At 42.3% G+C, this 15,893-nt stretch overlaps 1 protein-coding gene across 2 annotated transcripts in view; it reads right to left on the bottom strand.

Moving 5' to 3' along the window:
• LOC121548975 (lethal(3)malignant brain tumor-like protein 3) overlaps positions 1-15,893 on the bottom strand; it is a 46,002-nt gene that overhangs the window by 29,347 nt on the left and 762 nt on the right. For both annotated transcript variants that reach the window (XM_045210248.1, XM_041860713.2), the window contains exons 2-15: positions 14,830-14,966; positions 13,641-13,752; positions 12,539-12,710; positions 11,432-11,579; positions 10,583-10,667; positions 10,288-10,382; positions 7,913-8,017; positions 7,528-7,663; positions 7,000-7,091; positions 6,327-6,478; positions 3,860-3,936; positions 3,368-3,453; positions 2,881-2,991; positions 1,223-1,337 (exon numbers count right to left, since the gene is read on the bottom strand). In XM_045210248.1, the coding sequence (XP_045066183.1) occupies positions 1,223-1,337; positions 2,881-2,991; positions 3,368-3,453; positions 3,860-3,936; positions 6,327-6,478; positions 7,000-7,091; positions 7,528-7,663; positions 7,913-8,017; positions 10,288-10,382; positions 10,583-10,667; positions 11,432-11,579; positions 12,539-12,710; positions 13,641-13,752; positions 14,830-14,949 (1,606 nt within the window). In that variant the 5' untranslated portion in view covers positions 14,950-14,966. The remainder of the gene's footprint in view (positions 1-1,222; positions 1,338-2,880; positions 2,992-3,367; positions 3,454-3,859; positions 3,937-6,326; positions 6,479-6,999; positions 7,092-7,527; positions 7,664-7,912; positions 8,018-10,287; positions 10,383-10,582; positions 10,668-11,431; positions 11,580-12,538; positions 12,711-13,640; positions 13,753-14,829; positions 14,967-15,893) is intronic.

Here is a 15,893-nt window from a genome sequence, read left to right on the forward strand (position 1 = left end):
TACAACATTCGGAGAGTACGACCCTGCCTTACACAGGAAGCGGAACATGGTCCTAATCCAGGCACTTGTCATCTCCCGTCTGGATTACTGCAACTCGCTGTTGGCTGTGCTCCCTGCCTGTGCCATTAAACCCTTACAACTCATCCAGAATGCCGCAGCCCGTCTGGTGTTCAACCTTCCCAAGTTCTCTCACGTCACCCCGCTCCTCCGCACACTCCACTGGCTTCCAGTTGAAGCTCGCATCTGCTATAAGACCATGGTGCTTGCCTACGGAGCTGTGAGGGGAACGGCACCTCCGTACCTTCAGTCTCTCATCAGTCCCTACACCCAAACGAGGGCATTGCGTTCATCCACCTCTGGCCTGCTAGCCCCCCTACCTCTACGGAAGCACAGTTCCCGCTCAGCCCAGTCAAAACCTTTCACTGCTCTGGCACCCCAATGGTGGAACAAGCTCCCCCACAACGCCAGGACAGCGGAGTCACTCACCACCTTCCGGAGACACTTGAAACCCCACCTCTTTAAGGCATACCTGGGATAGGATAAAGTAATCCTTCTACCCCCCCTTACCCCACCCCAAAGAAAAAAAGAAAAAATAAAAAATAAAAAATAAAAAACATATTGTAAAGTGGTTATCCCACTGGCTATAAGGTGAATGCACCTATTTGTAAGTCGCTCTGGATAAGAGCGTCTGCTAAATGACGTAAATGTAAAAATGTAGCTCTCTCTCTCTGAGAACCCAGCTCTGTACTCTGAAACCTAACGGCAGCATCAGCTGCACTCTAATCACAACTCCTCACTCCACGTTTCCATGGACACCACTACACAGGGAGAAATTATTAGTAAGTGGAAGGGGAGCCAGAGGGAAGTTCATTGTTCAGCTCCCAGCATCCTCAGGGTAAATTACAGGATATTGACCACAGAGAGAGCCAGGACTCATGAGCCATCAAACATACTGAGTCATTTTGAATAATTTGCTCTTTTCACAAACAAGGCTTCCTTCCACTACTCCTTCAATATAATGACGGCAGATCAGATTAAATCAACGCAGAGATGGAACCGTCTTTTCAGGGAAAAGCATATTACACTATTTACGATTGAATGGGATAAGAAATAGCAGCATCCATTGAGGCCTGGCTCTACGTGTGTCTGCTAGGAACCTTATGTCTGGAACTGAGGCAGGGAGCTGGACATTAATTGATTAGGATGAGTCAAAGCCACTCACTGATCGGGGGCTGGAGGGGGTGGCCAGTCTTAGCACACCAGCCCGCAGGGTGGATGTCTGGACTGTCTGTGTCCACCCAGTAGTCATACTCATCCGTCCAGCCATCAAAATGGATCTAGAGGAATACACACAGCAAGGACAAACAGTTACAGTAGAGTCCAACCACATATGTTAAATATAGAAATGTGGGGAAAAGTCATGTTCAAAAGTCAAAATCATGGTAGAATGATAAGGACATATCTTGGAGATAAGAAGCTGAACTACTGATTGTGCCAATCTACCTGACAAGCATTGTCTCAGACTGAAGCCCCTGGCACTGCCTTTATAGCTGGATGAGGCTAGCTCTGTTATCTGTGGGAGGCCGACACACAGCATAGTTGATAACTATCTTACATCCTCAGTTCTTATTCACACTCCTGACAATGAGAGTGTGCTTCACAGTGTGGGGCAAACAAGAGGAGACAGGAGCACACCAGGGAGTTGTGGGAAGACAGACCCTCCTAGTATACAGCCTGCTTCCCTGCCTGGCTAAAAACGATTGTTATTATTTCAGTTGAAGACAACATGAAATATGAAGCATGTGCTGGTACAAAAGGAAATGAAGATGGGGAAACAGCAAGAGAATGTATGTGATGGTTGAAGTACAATGAGAGCATGAAATGTATGTAGTGTTGGTTCCTGTGTGAGTGGTGAGAGTGATGGTGGTGGGGGATGGATAGAGCTTCAGAAAACAGTCTTGGAATGAATGAGAGAAGATAAGAGTTCAGTTCAAGATCAAATCTAAAGCCTTGTATATAAAGTGACAAGTGAAAGTAGAGAAACCAAAGCTAAGCTGAAGGAGTACGAGTTTAGAAACCGGAGGGACTGTATAGAATAGAGCTATGCTATCTAGGGCTATTTTTGCTCCATGGACAGAAGGGTTTAGACTGAGATGACTGAACAGTATAGGCATATGTAGGGCAGAGGGAGAGGTATGCACATACTGTAGGGTTGGAGGGCAGCAGAGAAGAGAGAATACCCCCCCCACACCCCCACAGGCAGCTGTCCACCGACTCTGACACTGACCTACTGTTCACTTCAGAGTTCAAAGAGCATGAAGCTCATAGCTCTCCTGAAAATGGTCTAAGGGAGAGAGTCAGGTAGATGGTAATTTGATGTACTGGAATAGATGGACAATGGTGAGGTCCTGAATCATTTGTATATGTATTCCTAGTGCAGTAAATCAGCACATTTCTCCCACAGGACACCATACAGAGTTCATCTCCCAATTTACTACGTAAAGCTGGAGTTTCATTACATAAGTTGTTCTTTGACATTTTTCAGAGAAATTTGTAGTGAACCAGAACTCAGAGATTATACCCATAATAATTATATAATCTAGGATTATACTATTCCAGATCTAGGGTCTAATAGTTACACACTTCACAGTGCAGATGAGTGAGGAAAGCTGAACTAAACCACACACACAACACCTGGTCAACCTCATCCTTACATCTGAATGTCTGGATGATGGGAGGAAGGGAGCACTCCTAGTTATTGACACAGACAGCTGAGTCACAGTGTCATGTTGAATGACTCCAGTCTGGAGTGCAGATAGATACTGGTAGACACAGTGGTCAGATAGATAGACCGATAGAGAGTTTAAAAGATGTTCTCACCTGGATCCTGTGGTCATCAGTGTCCACCACGGTGGCCACTCTGACAAGCATGGGGTTCCTCTTGTCCACCGTCTCCAGCTTCATGAGTGGCTGGAAGCTGTGGGGGGGTTTCTGTAAAGGGAGAGTGGGGGGTGGGGGGTTTTAGGGCTCAGACACAGCAATAGTGTTTGCTGGCCGAGAGCACTTAGCACCTCTGAACATAATTGGCGAACAGAGTGCGCTCTGATTTTACATGTAGAATCGCGTGAAAAATGCCAGCAGTCAGACCTCTACAGCGGGTGGTCCTTAAAACACTGCTTGCTGACGATCGGCAGACGAACGCTACTTCCACATTCGATGCGATGTGCGTGTGCCTTTAGGCAGCATGTCATATGCACACTCTGCAGCAGACAGCCAGATAGGCTACTCCAGTAAATTGTGTTGGAATGTGGATGTGGGGCTGCCACATCGTTTTACGTGCCGAGGACAGAGAGATAGAAAGCCTCACCACTTTAAAAGCCCTGGCTGGAGCCGGTGACGAGTTGGTCTCCTCCAGATACTTTTCCCAGGAGAAATTCTTGACATTGGGGTAACCTACATAAAAGAATAATGAAAAAGATTGAGCATGACTACATATGCTGTATTATCGGTGTGGGCGGGTAAAGTCCCTTGTGCTTCTGTCATTCCAAACCATTGGTCTTCTCCACAGTGGAATAACATAATTTACAGATCAGATTCAGTCATTTAGCAGATGCTCTTATCCAGAGTGACTTACAGTAGTGAGTGCATACATTTTCATACTTTTTTGTACTGGTCCCCTGTGGGAATCAAACCCACAACCCTGGTGTTGCAAGTGCCTTGCTCTACCAACACACAGGAGATCATCTGTTTGGAAACTTTCCATGTGTTGTTCTTTACTTTCAGAACTGTATGGTCAATCATCATTACACATTTGTGATATCCTGGCATCTACAGGATAAATATTGAGTTAGTATCTCACCTGGAGGCTTGGTGAGAATCCTGTCGTTGTCTTGACACCAGCCCACTGGATGGATGTATGGACTGGTTGCATCACACCTACAGAGGAGCAGGAGAAGGACAGTGGTAAAAAAAATGCCATCTTCTCAACAATGTCAGATTTCCCATTTCTTAGTATATATTCCTCCTCTTCCCTATAAACGGTTATGACATGAACTCCCCATAAACTGTTATGGGTTATTTAATAGGGATAATGTTTAGGAGTAAGCATGAGGATATTGGGATAGATCAACTGACATTGTGACAGACTCTGAGCCACTGTGGTGTCAGCCACCTTATTTCTGAGTGATTAACCCGTGCAGCTAACCATGATTATTATTATTTTTTGGTCATTTAGCAGACGCTCTTATCCAGAGCAACTTACAGGAGCAATTAGGGTTAAGTGCCTTGCTCAAGGACACATCGACAGATTTTTCACCTAGTCGGCTCGGGGATTAGAACCAGCGACCTTTCGGTTACTGGCACAATGCTCTTAACCACTAAGCTACCTCAGGGCGAGAAAGGATACTTCACTCACAGCTTCCCACGAATCCCTCTCTCCATGACAAACATCAGTAGGACAACATATATCTGTCACTGAATGATGGACGGCACACCATTGACGAGTAGATTGTAGGTAGTAATACTATTATGATGCTGTCAATGTATAAGCATTGCTGGATAAATTGCAAGGGGCTTGCTTATCTGGTCAGTATATTGCAATCCTCCTTACTTGGCCAAAAGGTTATAAGACAGCTGTTACTGAAATATCTCAAACGGTTTACTATTTCACCATGGACTCAACATACTGTATCTAAACCAATCCCTGTTAGGTTGTGCCAGTGTGACAGAACAGTGGAATAATCTCATTTGAGGATTGTCATTGTTTCCACCTCAGTGGTCAGTGTTGTTACAGCAAGCTTGTTTAAGGGATAACATAGATTCCTAGTGTCCTTCTCTCTGGCCAGGCCAGTGTGAAGCGGAGCACAGTGGAGTGGTTTACCGGCTCTTTGGCCCAGAGCTGTGACGTTGTAGGGCCTGTGACTGGCTGACGTGAGCTGTAGTGACAACATGTGTGAGAGCGTCATCTCCCTGGGTGAATCTGCTCGTCCCTTAGCCGCTCCAGGCTCTACTCTCTCTCTATCCTCTCCTCCTTGACATTTATTGATGATCATCCATAATTCATCCAATACAAGCTCTTGTATCGTGCAGACTAGGACTTCCTCCTGGCAGCCTAAATCCACAGCTGGGAGGGCTTAGAGTGGGCACGAAATGACAGTAACGACACATGCAATTCTCAGTCAGAAAAAGCCAAACAAAGGTGAAAATCAACAAGGGTTGAGGGATGACAATTGAGGGGGGAAAAGGAAGACTAGAGAATTGTGAGGAAAGTGATGTGCGTGCTTGTGTCAAAATAATAATTAATGGTACAGCCGATTCATACAGTACTTAAAATATATTACACAAGTAATGTAGCTTGTTTGCTTGTGTAAAATATTAATAACAAACACTCTGGTAAGAAGCAATGCTTTTCTCCTCCCAGACACAAACATTCTGTTGTAATAAATCTAGCACCATCTAGTGCCCAATTCTGCAACAAGAAAGAACCAACACAGCCTCCAAAGCAACATGACTAAGATATGGCATCAGTAAACACAAATCACTGCTTTGATTTTGAATACTGAAATATTGTAAGGAAATGTTAGGAAAGGGCTAGGGTCAGTCTGTTATATCTGGTGTTATTCTCCTGCCTTATCCGGTGTCCTGCGTGAATTTAAGTATGCTCCCTCTAATTCTCTCTCTCTCCCTCCCATCCCGGAGGACCTGAGCCCTAGGACCATGCCTCAGGACTACCTGGCCTGATGACTCCTTGCTGTCCCCAGTCCACCTGTTCGTGCTGCTGCTCCAGTTTCCACTCTTCTGCCTGCGCATATGGAACCCTGACCTGTTCACCGGACGTGCTACCTTGTCCCAGACCTGCTGTTTTCAACTCTCTCTCTCTACCACACCTGCTATTTCAACCTCTAAATGCCCGGCTATGAAAAGCCAAGTGACGTTTACTCCTGATGTACTGACCTGTTGCAACCTCTACAACCACTGTGATTATTATTTGACCCTGCTGATCATCTATGAATGTTTGAACATCTTGGAGAAAAATCTGGCCTTAATGGCCATGTACTGTTATAATCTCCACCCGGCACAGCCAGAAGGGGACCCCTCAGAGCCTGGTTCCTCTCTAGGTTTCTTCCTAGGTTTCTGCCTTTCTAGGGAGTTTTTCCTAGCCACCGTGCTTCTACATCTGCATTGCTTGCTGTTTGGGGTTTTAGGCTGGGTTTCTGTATAGCACTTTGTGACATCTGCTGATGTAAAAAGGGCTTTATAAATACATTTTTATTGATTGATTGATTGTAAGGAGTTGAAGGAAATGTAATAACAAAGTTAGACATTACCAGAAGTCGTAGCTCTCATCCCAGTTATCAAAGTGCACCAGGAATCGACTGTCCACCATGTCTGTTACTGTGGCAACACAGATGAAGGAGGGGTTCTTCTTGTCAATGGCCTCCAGCTTCATCCCAATTCTGAATCCTAAAGGAGTGACAGTCTGGAAAATAAAAATAGGACAGTTACTCAGAGACAAAAGCTCACATTTGGTTCAACCATGAACCTACTTATATTATAGCCTTTAAACTGCTCATGAATCTACTTCATATCTATGTTGAATGGGTTGATGTCAAGTATTGTACTTCAATGAAGGAGGTGTAAAACTGGGCATGAAGTCTAACTAAACTAAACAGTTCCACCTAGTGGTAAAACACTAGTATCAAAGCAATATGAAAGCGATCCATAAGGCCTTGGACACACTGGGATTTTGTGTCAGAGAATTGCGGATGGAGCCAATGGAAGTCAACAGTTGCCGATATAATTGATTGTCTGAGAAAAAAACGCACAAACAGTCTGTCTTTTGATGGATGCAACTCGTCCAAACTCGTCCGAAAATAGTTGACTTGAGTTTTACTTTTGACGGACAAAAACAGACAATGATGTATGTCATATACGATTTCATCTGAGTTTATGCATCTGAGTGTGTCCCCGGCCTGAATTAGGTCTGTAGGCTGCTCTTACCATGTTCTGATTCTCAAACAGGGCCTTGGGAGCTGCCTGGGCTTTGCTCAGCTTGATGTACGACGACCAGCTGAACTCCTCATCCTTTATACCTGTCCATCCATAGTGGGGAGGGAGGGGTTTGGGGGGGGGTAATTTGGATAATTTGACTCTATCAAATATCCCTGGTTCAATTTCAAGTATGCTAGTATTCATGCATAAAATTAATAGAAATTACATCTTTGTGTCCTTTCTGTTTTCAAAATAGTTATTTAAAATAAAATACATTGTTTTCCTGTTGCCATAGGTAACCTGCTTGCACAAGGCATAACAAATTAATCGCCAAGTATGCCCGCTGTAACCATCCCTATATGACTAGTCTCACATAGGAAACAAAACTAGTCAGCAATACAGTATAAAGGAAACACTAATGAGAAGATGAGGGAGTACTACAGTAACAGTTGAAAATATCCCATCCAAAATGTTCAATACTGTATATGTTATTAGCTTTTCCAGGTGGATATCTGTCAAAGGTAGCATGTCTCTTACCTTTGGGGGGGTGAAGCTTGTGTCCTGTTTTCTCACACCATCCCACAGGGTGAATGTCTGCAGAGTTGGAATTCACCCAGAAGTCATAGTAGTCTGAGTACTTGTCAAAGTGAAGCCGTATTCTGTGTCCTGAAACCTAAACATGGAAGCATTAAGCATCTTTATACATAACATGGTCATCCTGTGTTTGCTATTCAAGAGATTCATTAAGTAGTAGCCTACTGACCAGACGCGCACATGATGCCAACATAGAGAAGTAGACATAATTAAAAGAACAATGACAATGCAGACTTTGCTTCAGATCTTCCCAAAGCTGAAGATATCCATGACATGAGTTTCGACTCCCCTGAGAGGGCAGCGATGATGAGTCGAGGTGAGAGGTTACCTCAGCTACAGTGAGCACACAGTACATGGAGGGGTGCTCTGGGTCCACTCCCTCTAGCCTCATCCCCACCCGGAATCCATTCTTACTCTGGGGGAAGGCCTGGTGCTGAAATGAAAATGTGACATCATTCATTTAAAATACATACAGTGAGGGAAAAAAGGATTTGATCCCCTGCTGATTTTGTACGTTTGCCCACTGACAAAGAAATGATCAGTCTATAATTGTAATGGTAAATTTATTTGAACAATGAGAGACAGAATAACTTCAAAAAAATCCAGAAGAACGCATGTCAAAAATGTTATATATTGATTTGCATTTTAATGAGGGAAACAAGTATTTGACCCCCTCTCAATCAGAAAGATTTCTGGCTCCCAGGTGTCTTTTATACAGGTAACGAGCTGAGATTAGGAGCACACTCTTAAAGGGAGTGCTCCTAATCTCAGCTTGTTACCTGTATGAAAGACACCTGTCCACAGAAGCAATCAATCAATCAGATTCCAAACTCTCCACCATGGCCAAGACCAAAGAGCTCTCCAAGAATGTCAGGGACAAGATTGTAGACCTACACACGGCTGGAATGGGCTACAAGACCATCACCAAGCAGCTTGGTGAGAAGGTGACAACAGTTGGTGCGATTATTCGCAAATGGAAGAAACACAAAAGAACTGTCAATCTCCCTCGGCCTGGGGCTCCATGCAAGATCTCACCTCGTGGAGTTGCAATGATCATGAGAACGGTGAGGAATCAGGCCAGAACTACATGGGAGGATCTTGTCAATGATCTCAAGGCAGCTGGGACCATAGTCACCAAGAAAACAATTGGTAACACACTACGCCGTGAAGGACTGAAATCCTGCAGCGCCCGCAAGGTCCTCCTGCTCAAGAAAGCACATATTCATGCCTGTCTGAAGTTTGCCAATAAACATCTGAATGATTCAGAGGAGAACTGGGTGAAAGTGTTGTGGTCAGATGAGACCAAAATCGAGCTCTTTGGCATCAACTCAACTCGCCGTGTTTGGAGGAGGAGGAATGCTGCCTATGACCCCAAGAACACCATCCCCACCGTCAAACATGGAGGTGGAAACTTTATGCTTTGGGGGTGTTTTTCTGCTAAGGGGACAGGACAACTTCACCGCATCAAATGGACGATGGACGGGGCCATGTACCGTCAAATCTTGGGTGAGAACCTCCTTCCCTCAGCCATGGCATTGAAAATGGGTCGTGGATGGGTATTCCAGCATGACAATGACCCAAAACACACGGCCAAGGCAACAAAGGAGTGGCTCAAGAAGAAGCACATTAAGATCCTGGAGTGGCCTAGCCAGTCTCCAGACCTTAATCCCATAGAAAATATGTGGAGGGAGTTGAAGGTTCGAGTTGCCAAACGTCAGCCTCGAAACCTTAATGACTTGGAGAAGATCTGCAAAGAGGAGTGGGACAAAATCCCTCCTGAGATGTGTGCAAACCTGGTGGCCAACTACAAGAAACGTCTGACCTCTGTGATTGCCAACAAGGGTTTTGCCACCAAATACTAAGTCATGTTTTGCAGAGGGGTCAAATACTTATTTCCCTCATTAAAATGCTAATCAATTTATAACATTTTTGACATGCGCTTTTCTGGATTTTTTTGTTGTTATTCTGTCTCTTACTGTTCAAATAAACCTACCATTAAAATTATAGACTGATAATTTCTTTGTCAGTGGGCAAACATACAAAATCAGCAGGGGATCAAATAATTTTTTCCCTCACTGTATTTCCAGACTATTTCCAGACTTTAAAAAATTAATCATGAACTTAAAGCTGCAATATGCAACTTTTTGGGCAACCTGGACAAATTCTCATTGAAAGCAAGTATAAGAAGCTGTTGATCTGTTCTATGTGCGCTATTTCTATGCTTCCCTTGCTTAGGTTTTGTTTTTTGCGTCTTTTACTTCCGGTTTTGTACACCAGCTTCAAACAGATTAAAGTACAATATTTTTGGCTATGGAAAATATATTGCACAGCGGTTTAGATGGTACAATGATTCTATACACTATACTTGCTTGTTTTGTCACATAAACTGAAATTAGGCAAACTATTAGAATTTTAGCAACCAGGAAATGGTGGAGCGATTTCTGCATAGTGCACCTTTAACAGTTTTTGTAGGCAAAGAATAATACGTGGTTAATGAGTTGAATAAATGAATTCTCAACATGCAGGAAAAAATGTAGGACATGATGTGAAATATAATCTTAACCCTGAATGACAAGCTGTAAAGGAGGAATAGACGAAAGAATAGAATGACTAGAAGGAAACAGAGAAGGATAAGGGTTTAAATGTAAGTTAATAACCCAATCTAGACAGGCCTGAGGGGTATGGTATGGTATGATAGCTCACCTCTTTGAACAGTTTAGTGGGGGCAGCAATGGCTTTGTCCTGCTCCAGATATGAGGCCCAACACCAAGACTTCTTCTTACCTCCATATGGAACAGCTGCCATAGTGAGACAATGATTCATTAGATTGTGTAAAAAGCAATACACAACATTACATTGCAACACATTGAGTTAGTCTGTGTGTATGTGCAAATGGCAGTGATTATATCAATATGGTGATTGGGGAAATTGTGAAAAGATTGTGAAAATGAGCAATGGCCCCTCATTGGTGTCCCTCCCACTGCATGTTTCTACTCACTGTGTCTCAGGAGGGCTGCATCCCCCCTCCGTTTCCTCCTGCCTCGCGGAGCTCCACGCGTCGTCTTCCTGCTATCTTTCTCCTCCTGTTTGATGCACACACAGGAGGCTTTACACACTAGAACACTAGAATATGCAGGAACATTTTAAGAAGACTAAGAATATATATGTAAATGTGATATTTAAAAATGTGATTTCTAAAAACCTGTTTTGGCTTTTTCATTATGGGGTATTGTGTGTAGATTGATGATGGGGAAAAAACTATTGAATCCATTTTAGAATAAGGCTGTAACGTAACAAAAATGTGGAAAAAGTCAATGGGGTCTGAATACTTTCCGAATGCACTGTACTCACACATACAGTATAGATTAGAGCAATGTGATATTTTGGCGTAGGCAATGAGGACAGTGTTTATGAGGTAGTATGGGAAACATTCTGAATTTGTGTTTACATTAAAAGGTTTCCATTCTGAAACAATAATGATAAATCAGAGATTAGCCGAGAGTTATCTACACCAGTCGGGTCACAGCACGTTCTGTGAGGCATTAATTTAGTACGAGTTACGACACCTCAGCAGGAAAGGCATGCAAGGCTAATGCGTCATCCCTCACAATCTTGTGCAATCTGGAGTGATGCCAAAAGATTTACAGACTTGAGGCTCTATACTATATATATCAAATAAGCAATATCTACAAAATGTGATGAAATATCGAGAAATAACAGTAAATAACTTAAGATGTCAACAGTTATGTATAATTCAGTACGTACACAATGTCTGTAAAAGTAAAAAAAAAAATCAGGATAACAACATTCGTTACAAAAACTCCTTGGCGTATAAACTAATACTAACATAGTCCTCATCATCGTCCTCAGGCGGGACCTCTGTGGTGTCCATCTTGTCAGCTAGGCTCTCCTTGTCCTGCTGCAGAGGCCTCTTACGGCTGACCCCCACCACCTCCCCATTACTCTTCAAAACCTCTTTCTTCAGCATCAGCTCACTGCAGTGGAAAGAATATGTAGAGTAAAGGGTTGTGCAAAAAGGATGACCATTCTAATAAACTATAGTTTCAGTAATAGCTGAACTGCAAAATATCTAAAGCATTACCAGCATGAAACATTTATGCTAAAACAGTCTTCATTCATGGCAAAAAAAAAGAAACAAAGAAATGCACTAATTAGGTGCTGGGCAGAAAACAAAACTGATTGTGTTACTAGGATATTATTAGTTTGAATAAATACATAGATTTTCAAGTCAAACATTTTAAGGGGGACCACACCGTGTATTTCATATTCATAACGCATTACTCATACATTGACTTATTCAAGGTGACAGGGCTGCCTATGAATAATCTTATCATCATCGGCAGCTATAAATATGGTCAAAATCAAACAAAAATTACAATCTAACTCCATTTTTTTCAAATTAAATATGATTAACTGTTCATTACAGGATGTATAGTCTGTCTTTCTCTTCTCTGTTGCCATGGCAGTAGTAAATCCACAGAAGGAATACCACTTTAAGGTGCAACGTTCTGTTGGCAGCTTCTCCCCTATAAGACAATGGATACATGGGGCCCTCGGCAGCACCGGCTCTCTCTCTCTCTCTCCAGCTCAGAGCATGCACTAGCATCACCGCCAGTCTTTCCATTAACTAACTGATACATTATTCCTGGCTTCCACCCTGCATAGGATGGCTGGCCAAATAAATGTTTATGAGGTAGACTTATTGATTTTCTTAAGCATATGAAATATGTTTATAGTTGTTGTGGATATAAATATAGAAAATGCAGTTAAAACCAGACCAGAGCTGACGCCCTGGATACTAATGAAACCCTAGTCCTCCCCACTCCCCAGGCCACTCCCCAGGCCACTCCCCAGGCCACTCCCAGGCCACTCCCAGGCCACTCCCCAGGCCACTCCCCAGGCCACTCCCCAGGCCACTCCCCAGGCCACTCACTCCTGCTGGTCCTGCTGCAGACAGCGCTCGCTGCAGTGGAGGCCATCAGACAGGAAGTCCACGGGGGAGCCCTTCCTCTGGCAGCGCACACATACCAGGCCTCTCTGGGCCCACTGCCCCTCCTGCATCTCCTCTTTCACTTTCACCGCCACCGCCGCACTGTCTGAGAGGGCTGGGGAAGGAGAGAGAGAGGGGGGGAGGAAAAGAGAGTCACAGTCATCCTCACCCATCTCCTGTGTGGCTAATTCATCATTTCTAAGTTCAGGGTCAATAACAACAGAGCAATGGGATAACATAAAAGGTTCCCATGCATTCCCTGTTTGATTAAAAAACAACAGCAACATAGCCACTATCTAGCCTGAGACTCAAATTGAAAGCCTTATTTGGAGATAATCAGAAATGCTCAAATAGATAGACAGCTGACCCCTTTTAATGATCACGATTCACCATTTTCTGCTTAGCTTTGCTGAGCTCAATTCGACTGACTCTCATGCCTAGAAGGTTAGACACAATTATGACAATTATGGAAAATGCAAATGTCTTGTATATCAAAGGTATCCTAAACTGCTAACGTTAAATGGGGCGGCAGGTAGCTTAGTGGTTAAGAGCATTGTGCCAGTAACCGAAAGGTTGCTGGTTCTAATCCCCGAGCTGACTAGGTGAAAAAATATGTCGATGTGCCCTTGAGCAAGGCACTTAACCCTAATTGCTCCTGTAAGTCGCTCTGGATAAGAGTGTCTACTAAAATGTAAAAAAAATTAAATCCTATTTCAGACAGCACAGTTACATGATGGGTAATTATCTAGTTTTGTAAATAGCCGTTATAGACAATATAATTATGTCATGAAACGTAAAAACAAAGCCACCTCTACAGCAGCTTCTTAAAGACTGTATGCATGGTATGTGATAAGCTAGTGAAAACCTTCAGTTAAACATGCCTACTTGAAAGAGAAATAGAAAATATATGCACATCCCACCGGATCAGATGCATCTCAGACCCCAATGGGGATACAAACATAGTACATATGTATGCTTACATCTCGCAAATATATCCCTTCCAGGAGCATCTAAAAGTTGTGGACATTGAACCATGCCATCTTACCCTCCTGAGCAGTGGGCACTGCCCATGTAATGGTGGCATGAGCTTTCTTCACACTCTCATCTTCTCCCTCCTCTGTTAGGACCTCCAAGACTCCAAACTCATTCACCTTAAACTAATAAACATAACACACACATTCAAAATGGATTAAATTGATGTTTTTCTCTCACCCATCTACACACAATACCCCATAATGACAAAGTGAAAACATGTTAAAAAAATTTTTTGCCACATTTATTGAAAATGAAATACAGAAATATCTCATTTACATAAGTATTCACACCCCTGAGTCAATACATGTTAGAATCATCTTTGGCAGCGATTACATCTGTGAGTCTTTCTGGGTAAGTCTCTAAGAGCTTTGCATACCTGGATTGTACAATAGTTGCATATTATTCTTTTAAAAATTCTTCAAGCTCTGTCAAGTTGGTTGTTGATCATTGCTAGACGGCTATTTTCAAGTCTTGCCATAGATTTTCAAGCCGATTTAAGTCAAAACTGTAACTAGGCCACTTAGGAACATTCAATGTTGTCTTGGTAAGCAACTTTAGTGTATATTTGGCCTTATGTTTTAGGTTAGTCCTGCTGAAATGTGAATTTGTCTCCCAGTGTCTGTTGGAAAGCGGACTGAACCAGGTTTTCCTCTAGGATATCGCCTGTGCTTACTCATCTACCAATAGGTGCCCTTCTTTGCAAGGCATTGGAAAACCTCTCTTGAATACTTATTGACTCAAGACATTTTAGCTTTTCATTTTTAATTAATTTGTCAACATTTCTAAAAACATAATTCCACTTTGGCATTGTGGGGTATTGTGCGTAGGCCAGTGACACAAAATCTCAATTTAATCCCATTTTAAATTCAGGCTGTAACACAACAAAATGCGGAAAAAGTCAAGAGGTATGAATACTTTCTGAAAACACTGTATATGTGAGGAGTGAGGACATACTGCATATTTAGATCAATACTATGATTAGCGCCATGTGACCTAGTCAGGAAAAAGTCCTTGGTCCTAATTATGATTTATACAATTTATGATTTGTACAATTATATATTACATTGCATTTGTCATTACACAAATGGATCATTCAATTTCATTATAATGTGTCCTTATTCTGAAAGGTATAACACAAGCAAAAAATAATTATATATATGGCAACATTGAACCTTTTCAGTTATTGTGGTGATGTGTACCTTCAGCTCACTCCCAGGTAGGGTTCCAACACCATCATTCCAGTCCATGGCACCATACACATCAAAATCAGGGGCTGCTGCATTTGTAGCTGCATTTGCAGCATTTTTAGACTCATCCATGTTAAAAATGGGGATATCTGAAAAAGACAAGATGAAGCCAAGCCAGACAATAAATAACACTGTGCAGAATGAATATGGCATAGGCCTACTGAATCTACATAAACTGACTTTAAAAACATCAGCTAAGTAAAGTTATTACAACCGTAGTCCTGCCCAAAGTGCGAGTCAAATGAAAAGAGGAGAAACAAATTAACGTTTCACAGAGCGGCTTTGCAACAATGTCTCAATAATGTTTCACAAAGCCGCTTTGCAACAATGTTTCAATTATTGTCGAAATGTAACAGCGGAAGCCCTGCGACATTGTAACTCGATGACATACATCAACCACTAGAGGTCATTGCTGACTAGGTTTAGACGACTGCGTTTGAAACTTTCAGACCCTATCAAACAATGAAATCACTGAACAAAAAAATTCAGACGAAAATGTTTTACGTATTTGATAGAAATTATGAATTATTTATAGTTTATGCAATAGGCCTATGATATATTAATATCGCTGTCTTTCAAATAGAATTCCTGACATTTCGGTAGGGTATATAATTTATGTGTTTTGTATGCGCCTAAGATAATAAGTATAGGCATTCAGCCAGTAGCCTACATTTACAGCAAATCGTTGCCAGGCATTTACGAAATTGCAATATGAAAGTAACTTACATTTTATGCATGCATAATGCTTTTCCATCCCAAACTATTTAAAGGATTAATCCTCTCTCTGCTAAGCGTCAAAATTGCATCGTATGCGGGAACACTTTTTTGAATTATCAACCAATATTATTACAAAGGAAAATTCAGCGTGTTGACTGTGCACATGTTATTCAACCTGTGTGTTAGATTTTATCATCAGATGTCCATTGTCGGTTATGAGTGTTATTAATATTTATTTCGAGCTTTCTGAGTCAAATAGTTTTAATTACGAGTGGGATTAAATGATTCGGTTGTGCGCA

The sequence above is a fragment of the Coregonus clupeaformis genome, chromosome 33, assembly GCF_020615455.1.
Source record: "Coregonus clupeaformis isolate EN_2021a chromosome 33, ASM2061545v1, whole genome shotgun sequence".
NCBI classification, from domain to species: Eukaryota; Metazoa; Chordata; class Actinopteri; order Salmoniformes; family Salmonidae; genus Coregonus; species Coregonus clupeaformis.